Here is a 14,035-nt window from a genome sequence, read left to right as displayed (position 1 = left end):
GTGAACTAATTTGCGAGTAACATCTATTCCTAACAATAATGAAAAATTAATTTTAAACAGATTAATAATAATAATAATAATAATAATAATGAATAGAGAATAAATATAGGTATTAACAGGAATAATGATTGCAACGTTGATTAAGATGCGACATACTGATTAATTTTACCCAAACCAGTACGAAATAATAATAGGGATAACGGTAATTATTACAATTATGCAATTACTCTGCTGACTAATGAAGAGATATATTCCACGAGTAGCGTAGTATAGCATTCTAAGGACTTCGATGACGAAACTTAGATTAAACTTTCATGATTCGTGAGAAGATTTTGTGTGCGAATGTGCGTGCGTGCGTGCGTGCCGTGCGTCGTGCATGCATCTATCTCTGCTGCCCGTCTGTGTCCTCTGCTGTCTCTCTATTGTCCTGTTGCCGTATATGCGTGCGTGCGCGTGTGTGTGTGATGGGAAAGGCGTGTGACTACGACAATTCTAAACAGTTGCCTGTTACCATCGCACTTTAACGGTTTTTCAACAATTTGGCATCGGTGAATTTTTTCTGGTACCTTTTTCTTCGCTTCAACACGAACATTATAATTACGTTATGTATGTTGTTTTGTTATTTGTATAAAGTACTCATCTACTTGAGCTCTTTGAACAGAGTACAGACATCTCGAAAAGTTTATAAAAAAGATCTATATTTTTATATTATTTAGATCACTGTAATGTTTTCATTACCTATTTTATGTAATGTGAGATACACTTCTGAGTGTGGTTAATTTCCTTTTTCTTTACAAAATGCTGTTTAGAAATCTTTTCTTCAATTATTCTTCATTTCGGACGTGTGAAGTATGTTCATTATGCTGTTTTCAACAAATACATTTTATCCCTTTAATCTTTCAAATCAATCAACAAGCTATGTACAGACACTGCGGAGCTTCCTCGTGAGGCTATCTCAGCCGATAGCTGCCTCGATCGAGTTGTTTCGTGTCTTAAATATAATATACATGAGGCGAGCAAGCGAGGCAGAGTGAGCCAACAGTTATTGCAAGGCAATCATGGCATCTACCAATGTTCAAACATTTGCGTACTATATACAACGGTGTCGAGAAGATCAAAAAGGTAGAATATTCAAAGACGAAAGGATATGAACGCGTGCACTGTTGCAGGGTGTTGAATAAAATGCGGAGTTCTGCCAGATAAGTACTTATTATCTATAGAGAATGTAGGATTAGGAAACCATATTTCTAAAGATCGTGATTGCTGTAACGGAGTAGAAGATATACCCTTAAAATTAAGTTTCTAACTTATACGTAAGCGGGACGTTCGAACATCGACCGTTTCGTAGTGATCCTATGCTTTATTGTGAACATCGCGTAACAATATGCGTCCACGCGAAGCGATTAATAAACTGCGAGGCACGTATAGCTGCTTCAAACATATAGCGTTAACCATAAATGTGGCCGACCCTTAAACCATTAGTACTCGATCCTCGTGGACTGAATGTGTCCCACCTTACTCAGGGTGGTACGCCACTTTCAGCTATGGGGTTCCAAGGAATAAAACGAAAAAGACTGGAATATTTAAAAGAAATTTACGTTTCCGTAAGCATTTATCGAGAATAAAAGGACCAGAAGTATTTTAAATCTGAAATTAGTACGCTATAATAACTTGTTTAATTACATTAAAACGGAAACATCACAAATGAGATATAAGGATAGACCTAACATGTAATGTAATTTTCTGTCCCATGCTTCGGGGGCGTCAGAAGCCCCCGTGCCATTTCGGAATTTCATTCCTTGCTAAACGGGGGCAATAATGTATGTATGTATCGCTATATGCAGTCACGGGTGTGTGTGTGCTGTGCGTTATCACGGTGTCGAATGTAATTTCTGATATCGGAAACTTTTATGTAGAGGTGCTCTCTAAACAGCGTAATTTTCGTGGGACACCAAAGTCCCATAAGGTGTTAGGTCTATTCTTATATCTCGTCTGAGGTCGTACGCCCCTGAACGACGGTTGAGCACAATTTTTACAACTCAAGGGTATCGAATGACAGGATTACATTACCAAAAAACATAAACTTTAGGGTCGATCAGGTTTATGGCTAACGTTATATGTATGTATCTTTGAAGCAGCTACTTATACTCGGTTATACTACTTTCGTGGAGTGGGCCCTCCCGACCGAAGGCCCATTGATGAAACCGCAATCAGGGCTGTGCGTATCTTACAGAAGTATGTACATTTGCTTTACATCTCAGGCCCCCGTCCTCTCTTGCTCAGTAAAATGTAATTTCCGCATTAATAAACGGTAACCTATAATTGTCAAAAATTAAGAAACATATAAACTTTTTCCATGAATGCTGCAAGTTAAACATTCATTTACGACGAATAGAGATTTCCATGAATATAATAGCAACTCGACAATGGCAAATTAGTTTCTTTCAATTATAAAAGGTAGACGACGTGTGTTAAACCGGTTCTTTTCTAAATTGTATGCTGTACAAAATTTTGTTAAATATACCAAAACGGAAGAAACAGTTCCGAGTTGACATCATACGGCCCTGAACGAAGTTCAAGTACCATAAGTCTCACATTACAGGTTTTATGCCCAAACCTAGTGCCTAGTTGTAAAATCAGTCGACGGTCCCGCCCCACGAAAGCGATATAATCGTGTATGTACACTTGGCAAGGCACGTCTCGCGAAACAGCCTCGCGGTGTCTGTACATAGCTTCGTAATGTGATAAACATCGGAGGGTATTGTTCATTGGAAATGATTAATCTTGGTCTAAGAAGGTCGCAAAAATGCTTTAGCGTTTTTAACGGTTAACCAAATTTTATAAATGATTGTAATTTCATTGTCTTTGGACGTTTGTCTGTTGTGCTTTTCGCCAGAATAAAAAAGTCCAGAAAGAATTCTAAATGGAAAAAAATAAGATACGTTAAATATACACATTGCGTAAACGTACACGTGCGAGCTTGCGTAGATGAAACATACGCACATATACGTATATACATATGCATACACGCACAAAACACGTCGCACGCGTATACACACAGGACGTAATTTTTATCACGGTCATCTTGAATATTTCCGCTACTTTTGAAGATATAGAATAATTTATTTCTCTTAGAAAATAAAACACAAGTTCTATTTCCTACATCATATATTTCATGATTTCAAGGTTATCGATGTATTTTCCTTAGCTTCGCGCGAATTTTGTCATGAAAAATCATTGAGAAATAGTTATAATGAAACGAGGATTTATTTCGATTTAGTATTTACAGTGATAACTGCTTGTCCGCCGGTTAATACTAGGTAGAAAAAGATTCTCGTACACCATGAGAAACTGATCGTACAAGTATTATTTGGAAAGTTTATCATCATAAAGTTTAAACTCAAAAATTATAATGTTCACGAATACATAGTACAACACAGAATACAAATTTCTTTTTTATAAAAATATATTACTATTTAATGTACCGTAGAGATATTTTTACACGTTGACTGCTGCTTGGCCACTTTTAAAATTAGCGAAAGACAAAATATCGTGTATTTTTAACCTTAGTTAATTTGTCTCTAGATATTGAACGTGTGCTAAATTTAGAATGGAAGTACGGCAAAATCTCGATTATCCGAACAATGCTACTTAAGTGCATTGTCGACTGCAGTCATAAATAACTTCCACCTATAAAAAAGAAAATACATCTTTTCTAAGGAAACTATATATAATGTATTCCAGATCAAGCGACCATGAAATTAAACCGTTGACGAATAACAATAAAGACTGTGCAACAGATTTAGAAAGAACAAATTTAGAAAAGAAGAATGGAAGTTATAGATGACGTGCCTAACAACAACACGTTTCGAATGGTATAAAAGGAAAATTGAAAGTTGATCCAAAATTATTACGGTATATAAAAAGAGTATTTGCACACTCAGGTCGCTTACACTGATTATATTGAACAGAATAAAATATATGTAATGATAAGCAACATATTGTTTAAAAGTTTCTTAGTGGACTGCGGATTGTATGTATTTATGGGAAATACGAATACAGAAAACATACTTAAATGGAAATTTTAGTACGATTACTAAGGTTGTTCATTTACTTTTTCTTTAATTCTTTCGGTGCTATATACTTTTGACGCATACACGGCGTATACAAGGAATACTCTCCTGTATGTGGCGCGCCTTAGCACTGGATACTTTTTACAAAGCATGACGGGTAACTTCATAATTTCTTTTTGTGCATGAGATGAAATACTGCTGCAGGTGATCGGTTCAGCGGTCGTACAACATGCTCATAGCGTTTACAGTGTATCATTAATTAGACATCCTTACACGTTCGTAACACCGAAAGGGTTAATAAACTCCCCAATAATTAATAACTCTTCCTTCTGTTCTAGTTTTTGTAAAATGGAGTATGAAAACAGACATTTTTATGAACTTCTGCAGTCCACCTGTTACAGTCTGAGATAAGGTAACAGAAATCTTTATCGACTAATCGAAAAATTGATGTAGTTATTTTAAAAAACGAAAAGGAAAGCTGTTCTATCCAGTAGTTTTACAACCGAACGTTTGTTAAAAATATTTTGAAGCGACAGAATGAAACCCAAGTGAAAATCAAATTTTTAATAATGCTTTGTACATGTACGGATATTGCGCGATACATAGTTATTATTGCATTAAAATGTCCTCGTTTAATTATTCGTATATCGTTATAAATGAGGTTTCATTATATACAGGGTATTATATAGCAGCGTCTCTTAACAAGCGGTACAAACTGAAGACTAGTGATTCTATGTCAAACAGTACAGACTCCTCTCGATTATTGTCCCGAACTCAGGTCTGCACTGGGATAACAATCTCATAGGGTGAAACGCTTGAGACCCTCGTAAATTCATTTTTTGCCCGAAGCCCGAGCCTCGGCAACAAAAGCGGAGAGACAACAAAAATTTGCGCTTGAAATGTTCCACGGCCTCCCCCACCAGTGGTGAAGATAACGCCTGTACAATAATCGTGTAGAACAAGCCAGACAATAATCGAGAGGAGTCTCTAATAAGGGAACTTCGGAAACCCGAAAATTCTGGTGTTTCTCATCGTTTTCGATTTTTAAGGAACATCAATACAGTCAGTACTAGGCAATCTATAGGATAATACGACTTTCCTATTCTCTCGTATCTCATAAAAGGTATAAGAAATGTCGATAGACTTTTGAACGAAGATATAAAGCCCATCTATATAAACCGGGCTGTGTCCGTTCTGTGTTAGTTTCGTTCGTTCAAGTTTCCTTGAAAATCGAAGATGTAGATTCTTTCAGGTTATGTCATTGTCAAGAAAAACGGGTATGAATTTCGGTTGCTTATATCACTGTATTTTGGTGAGAAATTTCAACGAAAATGTATCCCGACAAAATTCAAACTCACTTTTCCAGAAGGGGAATTTACAAAAAGATGTCATTCTACTTTTTCGGCTTATTTCTTCGCATAGAGTTAGCAGCCTTCGGTTTGTACCACAAGCTATACGAGAACCTGTAGGTACTATTCAATGCAGTCTAAGAAAATTGTTGCCCCTATCGTGTTAGTGTTGCAACCAATCAAAATTGTATTTGTTAATCTCTTTGTAATCACGACGCCATTCCCATTACATTGGCAAGAGAGATAGATGGTAAGCGCACCTTGATATGATCTTTTTCGATGCCGAGAAAAAGATAGAGAGGGATAGCTATAAGGGAGTGAGAGGGAACAAGTCAAAAGCGAATCGACAGCCAATAAAACGATCACAGAACAAACAATCGCATTCATTAATCTCCGTTCTCCTGAATACTAAGCGTGTTAATCTTGTTAACGACAGTCAATCAAGATGGCTCAACGCTTAAATACAATTCAAAATGGGGAACAATAAACTTGGTTATCGTCGTGCATCCACCAAATCGTACTGCAATGTCTGGCGTATCGATCGACGCTAAAGACTCTTGACGGCGCCAACAACAGTACAATTGCTGCAACCTCCATGCTGTGTCAATGATCCAGGACTGGTTTCTCGTTCCCATGACAGATTTTTTATGTACCTTCAGGCGTTAGTACTTACTTATCGCTGAGTTGCAGTATGCTGGGCGATCCTTCGCCTCAATAATACCCGGGTATACATAAATGATTCCGCCTGTGTCACTCATGTTGGTAACTGCCAATTTTAATTACACTAAAATAAGTCTAATACCGTGACATAACCATAAAGCAGAGCTTCACCAACCAAATTCGTACCAAGGGCGTTTTTAAGTGTACCGTGTGTACAGTTCGGCCCTCATCACAATCCCGCTGAGCCCAATCAGTCTCTCTGACACAGTCCCGTCGTGAAGCCATACAAAAATACGATACTACCCCACCGTATATACCTCACTCTGACATAAAATTTCACTTCGAATACATCATACAGTGGACTCTAACTATATTGCCACTAAATATATTGCCACGCGTGGCACTTCCTGTTCACGCGTCCTTTTTTGTCATTTTATTCCTCTACAGTACCGACCGTGGCAATATACTGAGAGTCCACAGTATCTAATTTTACTTGCGGGAAAGTATGAAGTAAAAAAGTACGATACTTGATTGTGTACAACCGACAATTAGAGGCCTCGGTTGGCAGGGGCTGGACTAATCGGTAGTAGACGTTATACACTGTTGTCACTATTGGCTGCTACAAGAAGATCTGGATTCTCTTTGGTACAGACTGTGTCAGAGTGCTCGTAAACTCGATGAATTACCTTGCTTCAGTAGGTGCTCCCAATATACTAACATAAGTACATGTTCTGTAGTTTAAGGGGACGTGTTATGACTTCTTGCACTGCTATTTGAAAAAAGATTCTAGGCATAATCTCGTATCTTAAGTCTGAGGCCACAACAGTCAATCCGTATTACTCACCCGTTTGACCTGGTTCTATGTTTAAAGAATATCTTTCAAAGTGTCCCCAAGATTGTAAATTCCTACAACTCGTCCTACTAAATGTCAGAATACGTGAATTACATGTCCATTTATGGGATCGGTTTTAACGGGATTTGACTGATTAATATTGTTCATTGTCGAGCCACAAACTGATCACCGCTGTTATGTCACACACTAGTAACTGCGAAAAACATTAGATATCGGTGAATATTCACCGCCGATTCGTTTTTTGCAGTAAAAAATCGGATAACTGCTCTATCTCACAATCAAGACATTCGCGCGAATGGTACCATTTCTGGGGACATTGTATCACATTATAATATTACATGATATTGCATGATATTAGATTATATTTATTTCACACGTGTCGTTTCCACTCTGTTGCTTATATTCCAGGAGAAAAAAAATTGGGACTCTTGCTTTTGAGACGGCCATCGTACATATAACCCGCAGTCCACTTACCACAAATAGAAGTCATTTAAAAAATGAAGTTATACATTTTTTCATTCGCGTTTAATCGTTTGATTTATCTTCCAAACCGTTAAATTTGCTCCGGTTTTGGATATTTCCAATTCCCTAAACGTGAAGGTTATCGTTCTCCTTTCTCACAGGACTCCCACCACAAGCGTCCAAAGAAATGAGAGAGTAAAAGTCATGTTAGAATGTCGTGTTACCTGCGTTACTTCGGTGGGTTTCACTAGTATCATTCAAAGGTATATATTAACACCTTGACACAGTACGGGTTATAGTAGCGAATTAGGAATCTGATTCATAAGTAAATGTATAATGAATGTATTAAATATTGTTCTTTCACATTAAGAAATGTGGTGTCTTATTTTAATTAGTTATGGTAAGTGAAGTTTTATACAATGAAATCTATCTTACACGAGACTTGACAAAATGTGAGAACAACGAAAAAAAACTGATTACACTACTGTAATACAATAGAGCCTCGGTCTTTGAACACTATTTATCCGAATATCGACTAATCCAGTATATCATTTGTATTGTTATAATAATAATAATAATGTCGTTATTATACATTACTCACAGACACAAATAAACATATAGCGAATACTATAAATAATACAAAGAAAATGCCACACGTCAAATATTGACTTATTTTATTAACAGTTACTGTTGCACATTCATTACGTTTTGCGACCTATATTTCTTCCGGTGGACTACACGGAGAAATTCGATTCGAAAAAGCCACAGAGAATTCTGTGAGAATTCGATTTTCCCTTCAAGCTACTTTGCAGTATCCAGATCAGCAATGGTTTTGGTCAGTTACTCAGTTTCCTGTTGATTATACGATTGTAAATAATAGATGCGACGAACGACACGTTGGAGAAAGGTATCTACATATTTTCAAATTCCGTCGGTATATGTTTCTGTGTATAAGAATAATTTAATGTAATAACATTATAATACTACAAATTTTGTAGTATCATCGATTTGACAGAATTAGTAGGGCCAATAGATCTGCCAGGAAATGAGACAGGAACAGTAGAAGTAGCAGGGATATCCCTGACAGGAAAAATGGGTTTATGGGGCAAAGGTTTATTACTCAAGGATACATATTCATCTAGAACCATTTGTGCCTCGATTACGGTAATTGTTTAAATAAAGAGGATCAGTCCCGTATATATTTTTAAATTACACATGAAAAACTTAGCATTTTAATATTAATAATTTTCAGGTACTTGAAAAAAATATAGAAAAATTTGCAGAAGCACATTTTTATGGACCCATAGCTGGAACTGTTTGGTTTCGATGGCTAGGTGGTTATGCTGGTGACAATACTACTGACACAATAATTTACACAGATTTACATCATATTCATAAACAGAAATTGCAAAATATAGACTATACAGAACATTACTGGAAGATTTATGTAACTGATATTTTTGACATCAGTAAAGGTTTGAGTTTTTACAAAGTACATTTAGTTTATGAATTTATAGCAAACTACATTTGGAAAATTGATATTTTATTTATTATTTATTTACAATTTAGATAAATCAAGTTGCAACATTCTACAAACTGTTTTTGATCCTGATAATGCTGGTAGTGGCAAAGCCATTGGTGATATTGACATGCGTTTAGGCAAAGTAAAAGTAGCCACCAATCATCGTAAAAGGTATAAAACTTTATACAGGGATTCAAAACTGTCTCTACTACCTGCTGATTTACTTGGTCCTCATCGTCTGTTATATTTAGTAATCTTTCATCCAATGCACGATGATTCGTTTTTAGTTTGTACCAAGATTAATCACTGGAAAACTATTTCTGCCAAGTAAGATTTCATAAAAGTATTTTAAATTTCTACGTTTTTTGTTTTTCTGTTATTCCACATTTTATAATTTGTAGTTAATTTATATTATTGCTTACATTTGATTGTTTTTCACCCTTTAATTATTTAGAACATTAATTAATTCCCATGGTATAAAAGGAGAGGTGGCTTTGACTCAAGTAACTCCTTTCAATCCAACATGGATTAGTATATCTTTAACACCAGTTAATGATTTAGAAACGAGATTACGATATGCTACTAAAGTAGAATCATACAAAATTCATGAATTACCTCCAGAAACAACAAAGACTCAAAGTAACACTGCTGAAAGATGTAAGACAACTGGAAATGTATATAATCCAAGTAATATTGATGAAACAACAGTACCACCAGCAGGTTACAATTAATTGAACTGCAATTCATTAATTCATTTAGTATTGTAAGTACATATAAAATACTTAAAGCATTATATACATGAACTAGGATTGGGAACTCAAGATCAATATGCTGTTGGTGATCTTTCTGGAAAACTTCAAGGGCGCAAAGAAGGATCATATCATTACGATATTTTACCAGGGAGTGCCAAACTTAGTGGAATTTATTGGGATACATATCTTCCACTTTCAGGAATTCATAGCATAATTCACAGAGGTTTTGTTCTTCACAAGTAATAATATTTTCCATATTTTTTGTTTTATTTTGACTTTCACTCTTCTTTTTCACAAAATTATAAAATATTTCGTTTATTAGATATAATGAAACTGATAATATGAGCATAATACCTTGGGTGTGTGGTACAATGAGTCTACATTCACTAGATAATACTGAACAGGTACCAATGTTAACAGCACAAGTAATATACAGATATCCTATTGTTGGAAGAATAATTTTCCGTCAACCACAAAATGATCCTCAAATGGACACAACTATCTTGATTGAATATTTAGTGCATGCAGATGGTAATGCTTTAAATAACTCAGCATCACACAGGTATAATACTTGATATTTACACAACTTAATACTTGAAAAAGTTGTATTCAAGTCTTTTAAATTTATACACGTTTAGATGGATGATCCATGACAATCCACCAGGAAAAGATTACTACAATTGGACAGGCAGATGTTTGAGTACTGGGGATCCTTATAACCCTTATAAAGTATAGTAGTTATAAAAATCATACATGGAATTTGTAATAATTAATAAAACTATCTTTTCTTTCTAATATTACATATTCAAAATTTTTAGGTAGAGTGGGACTCAAAACATTCTGAATATTGTTCAACTGAAGTAACTTTATGTAGTGTAGGTGATTTAACCAGACATGGTACAATTGACATTGCTGGTAGAAAAATGCATGCATCCGTTTTAACTCGAACACTTCTTACGGACACAATGTTATCCTTATCTGGGCCTAAAAGTATATTAGGAAAAAGTTTGGTAATATATGATGACAATGGACCACGTGCAAGAGGAGAAAGGCTAGCATGTTCAATGTATGTATATTGTTTAATAAAATCTACAATATGTATTCATATTACTAATATGAATTAACAATGAACTTTTTATTCAGAATTAGTAGAGTATATCGTCGGAAAGCTGTAGTAAAAGATTGGTTTGGAAACGGGGAACCCATTTCATTGAAAGGAAAATTAGAATTTATACAACAAACTGAATACGATGTTACAAATGCAGAAGTAAATCTTGATGGTCTCAATGGACAAATGAAGGGATATCATATACATATGGTAAACACAATAAAATTAATAACTTCCATTTTTTTATGGTACTAATATAACTTATATGTATTAGACTCCGGTAGAACAAGATTTAGAGTTTCCATGCGAGGGTACTTCTTTATATGGACACTGGAATCCATTTGGTATCAATATAAGTAATACCCCACTTCCTGGGGAAGGAACAAGTGACCAATATGAAATAGGTGATCTCAGTGGAAAATTTGGAACATTAGAGAACAGAAGAACATATATATCAGCTTTCAATGATACGATTCTTCCTTTATTTGGATCAAGAAGCGTGCTGGGTAGGAGTATAGTAGTTCACAAAAAAGAAAAGGATTTAAGGTAAATACGATTTATCATCGATACGTTGATGTTCAAATTAGATAGACCTAACCCATATTAAACATGGATTGTTTAATCGTTATCACAACAGTGGTCAGTGACTTTAAACAGGAGGACAAATGTTATAAGAATAATAATGTTAAGAAACTAAAGACGAACATTTGGATATATACAGCTTGTTTTTTAAAACTCACTCTTCTTCCTTTACATTGTTCTAATCTAAGTATTTTCAATACTTTTTCAGTTTAGCAAAACATCAATATTCAATATCTGCGTAAATAACACGCATTTGGAAAAACACGGAGTTACGTATTGGCTCATTTTTATTTTAAATGCCCGAAAATAAAAATTTATTAACATGAATGATATTATGGCTTTAACATTTTCTTCTTAAATGCAAGCATAGTATTGTACTCGCGATTATTTAAAATCTAATTGCAATTATTCAATTTCATCGTAAATAGCAGATTAGCAAGATGTCTTACATACTTTATAATCCCTTTTTCTTTTAGGTGGGCATGTTCGTCTATAGAACGAGGATATTCACCATCTGAAGCTAGTGAACTACAAGCAATTGCTTCTTTTCATCACCCACAAGGGTTTGCATATGGTTACATAAAAATGGTACTGCAAATTCAAAAATATGTTGAGATATAAATTACCTTATCAGTAATTATTAATTATAGACTCAATTATTACATCGAGATGGCAGTGAAAGTGAAACCATAATTGAAGTAAAACTGCGTCATCCTGGCAGACATGACCGTAATGTTGTCAGTAATACTACATATGTATAGTATCAAACATTTACTAAGATATGATAGAAATTATTCAGAAAATTTTATTATAGACAAAAGATCATAAATGGGCAATATATGTTAATCCAGTTGGTGTAGATGCAACTGTACAAGTAAAAAACACTAGATGTGTAGCAGCTGGATATATGTGGAACCCCTATTTTACCCAACTGGCTGATCCTTTAAATGTATTATTAATTGAAGTTATTTCTACTGCCTTTAGGATAAAGTAACTGAAGCTTTTAATACTATAAAGTGATTTTATTTTTATTTCACAGGACGATCTCTATAAACAAGAATGTGGTCCTGACTTACCATTAAGATGTTATGTAGGAGATATATCTGGTCGATTAGGTCCTATTAATATAGGATTAGAAAGACAAGTTTTTACAGACTCAAACTTTCCTTTAGGTGGATCTATATCTGCTATGGGAAGATCTATCATTATTTTTGATCAAAGTTTTGGAAGTAACAGATTTGCTTGTGCTAATATCGAACCAAACAATGATATTGTAAAATATGCAAATATAAGAAAACCACCACGTTTCGTAGTGTCAGTACATATGAAATATCATATTTTAATGAAATTTTTTTACATTACCTTGGGTTAATTATATATATATATATTTCTTTATTACAGGGCTCAATTTTTAGAAGATGTGCGAAAAATTATGGGAATCCCTGAATGGATGTTATCTATAGATAATAGAAAAACAAAAATTTTACATAATGGTGCATGCATTCAGTTTCTATTACATTTTAAAGGTAATAAAAAACTTGTATAATTTATTTTAGTTCAAGGAATTGAACACATAAATAGTTCAACAATTAATTTAAACTTTTATGTGCAGGTCCAATTGCTAATACACTAGAACTAGATTTTAATAAACTTATGTCTACTGGACGATTAGATACACCTAGTTTATTCATACCTGGATATGTTCCTACAAAACGGAAAGTTACTTTGGGTTATCGTCAATGTGGAAGCCGAGACCCAAATGATGAAAGTAATAACAGTATATTATACAAGATTAATATTCAGTTTATCTACGGAAATAAGAACACATAATTTTAACATTTTTAGGTTCCCGTTTCTTGCTTCCAAGTATTTCACCACGATTATCACCGCAACTGATTTTCATTTTGACTATATTTATTACAAGTAATATAATATAATGTCAATTAAAAATGAATCTCATTATATCATTTATGTTATTTACATTATTTGGAACTGTTATATGTACCTTGAAAGTAGCTCCAAATTATGAAGATTTAATCATAAATAATAAAACTTTCTGTAAGTTTAAATTGTTTTTACAAAAGTTAAATTGTTAATACATAGTTGTATAAATTTATAAGTTTAATGTTTATATTTAAGACATTTATGGAAATAAAAAATATGATACATACACAACAAATTTTTTATATAAATATTTAATGTCTGCCATAAACAATTTGATGAAAGACTACAAATCCATAACTATCTGTTTCAGCATTTTGTTACGGTTTCGCAATTTATTAATGTTACTTTTTACATGATCTTGTTTTATTCGTTTTTATATCTTGCCTTACATTTGTATATTTGTAACAGATAAATTCAGAATAGATGTAGTTTCATAAATAGTTTATCAAATCTACCTTTTAGCCGGACTTACAATTTCCCTTGCGGGAATGCCCTACCAGCCCTACCGTAATGAGCCATCTCGTGGCCGCGGGATTCCGGGAATCGGGTGACGTCACGGCGTGCGAGCGAGAGCGGTAGAGCGAGCCGCGGTATCGGTGCTCTCCGTCGGTGTTGACGGGTGCCGAGGAATTTCGGTGGTCTATGGGAGGGAGGTGTGCGAGCGAGAGAGTACGGTAGAGCGTGCCGAGTATCGGTGCTCTCCGTCGATCCAACGCGCTAGTGAGTTGCG

General features: G+C 34.6%; 1 protein-coding gene across 1 annotated transcript; it reads left to right on the top strand.

Moving 5' to 3' along the window:
* Positions 1–7,769: 7,769 nt before the first annotated feature.
* On the top strand, positions 7,770–13,816 carry LOC107191257. The gene is made up of 20 exons (XM_015580246.1): positions 7,770–7,797; positions 8,082–8,304; positions 8,396–8,561; positions 8,650–8,872; positions 8,967–9,246; positions 9,374–9,639; positions 9,727–9,910; positions 9,994–10,233; positions 10,310–10,400; positions 10,490–10,737; positions 10,815–10,989; positions 11,054–11,325; positions 11,838–11,949; positions 12,012–12,098; positions 12,176–12,310; positions 12,401–12,675; positions 12,763–12,887; positions 12,974–13,129; positions 13,207–13,249; positions 13,768–13,816. Exons 1-20 carry the CDS (start codon positions 7,770–7,772, stop codon positions 13,814–13,816), a joined length of 3,378 nt encoding a protein of 1,125 aa, XP_015435732.1.
* Positions 13,817–14,035: the final 219 nt, after the last annotated feature.

This window comes from Dufourea novaeangliae, unplaced genomic scaffold (assembly GCF_001272555.1).
Source record: "Dufourea novaeangliae isolate 0120121106 unplaced genomic scaffold, ASM127255v1 scaffold262, whole genome shotgun sequence".
NCBI classification, from domain to species: Eukaryota; Metazoa; Arthropoda; class Insecta; order Hymenoptera; family Halictidae; genus Dufourea; species Dufourea novaeangliae.
The sequence above is the reverse complement of the archived record's forward strand: the minus strand, read 5'-3'. Positions and strand labels throughout refer to the sequence as shown.

Coding starts and splice junctions, on each gene's coding strand:
- LOC107191257 (XM_015580246.1), top strand. CDS start 7,770: ATGTGGTGTCTTATTTTAATTAGTTATG. Junction 9,640..9,726: donor AACAACAGTACCACCAGCAG/GTTACAATTAAT, acceptor TACATGAACTAG/GATTGGGAACTCAAGATCAA. Junction 12,676..12,762: donor AAACCACCACGTTTCGTAGT/GTCAGTACATAT, acceptor TCTTTATTACAG/GGCTCAATTTTTAGAAGATG.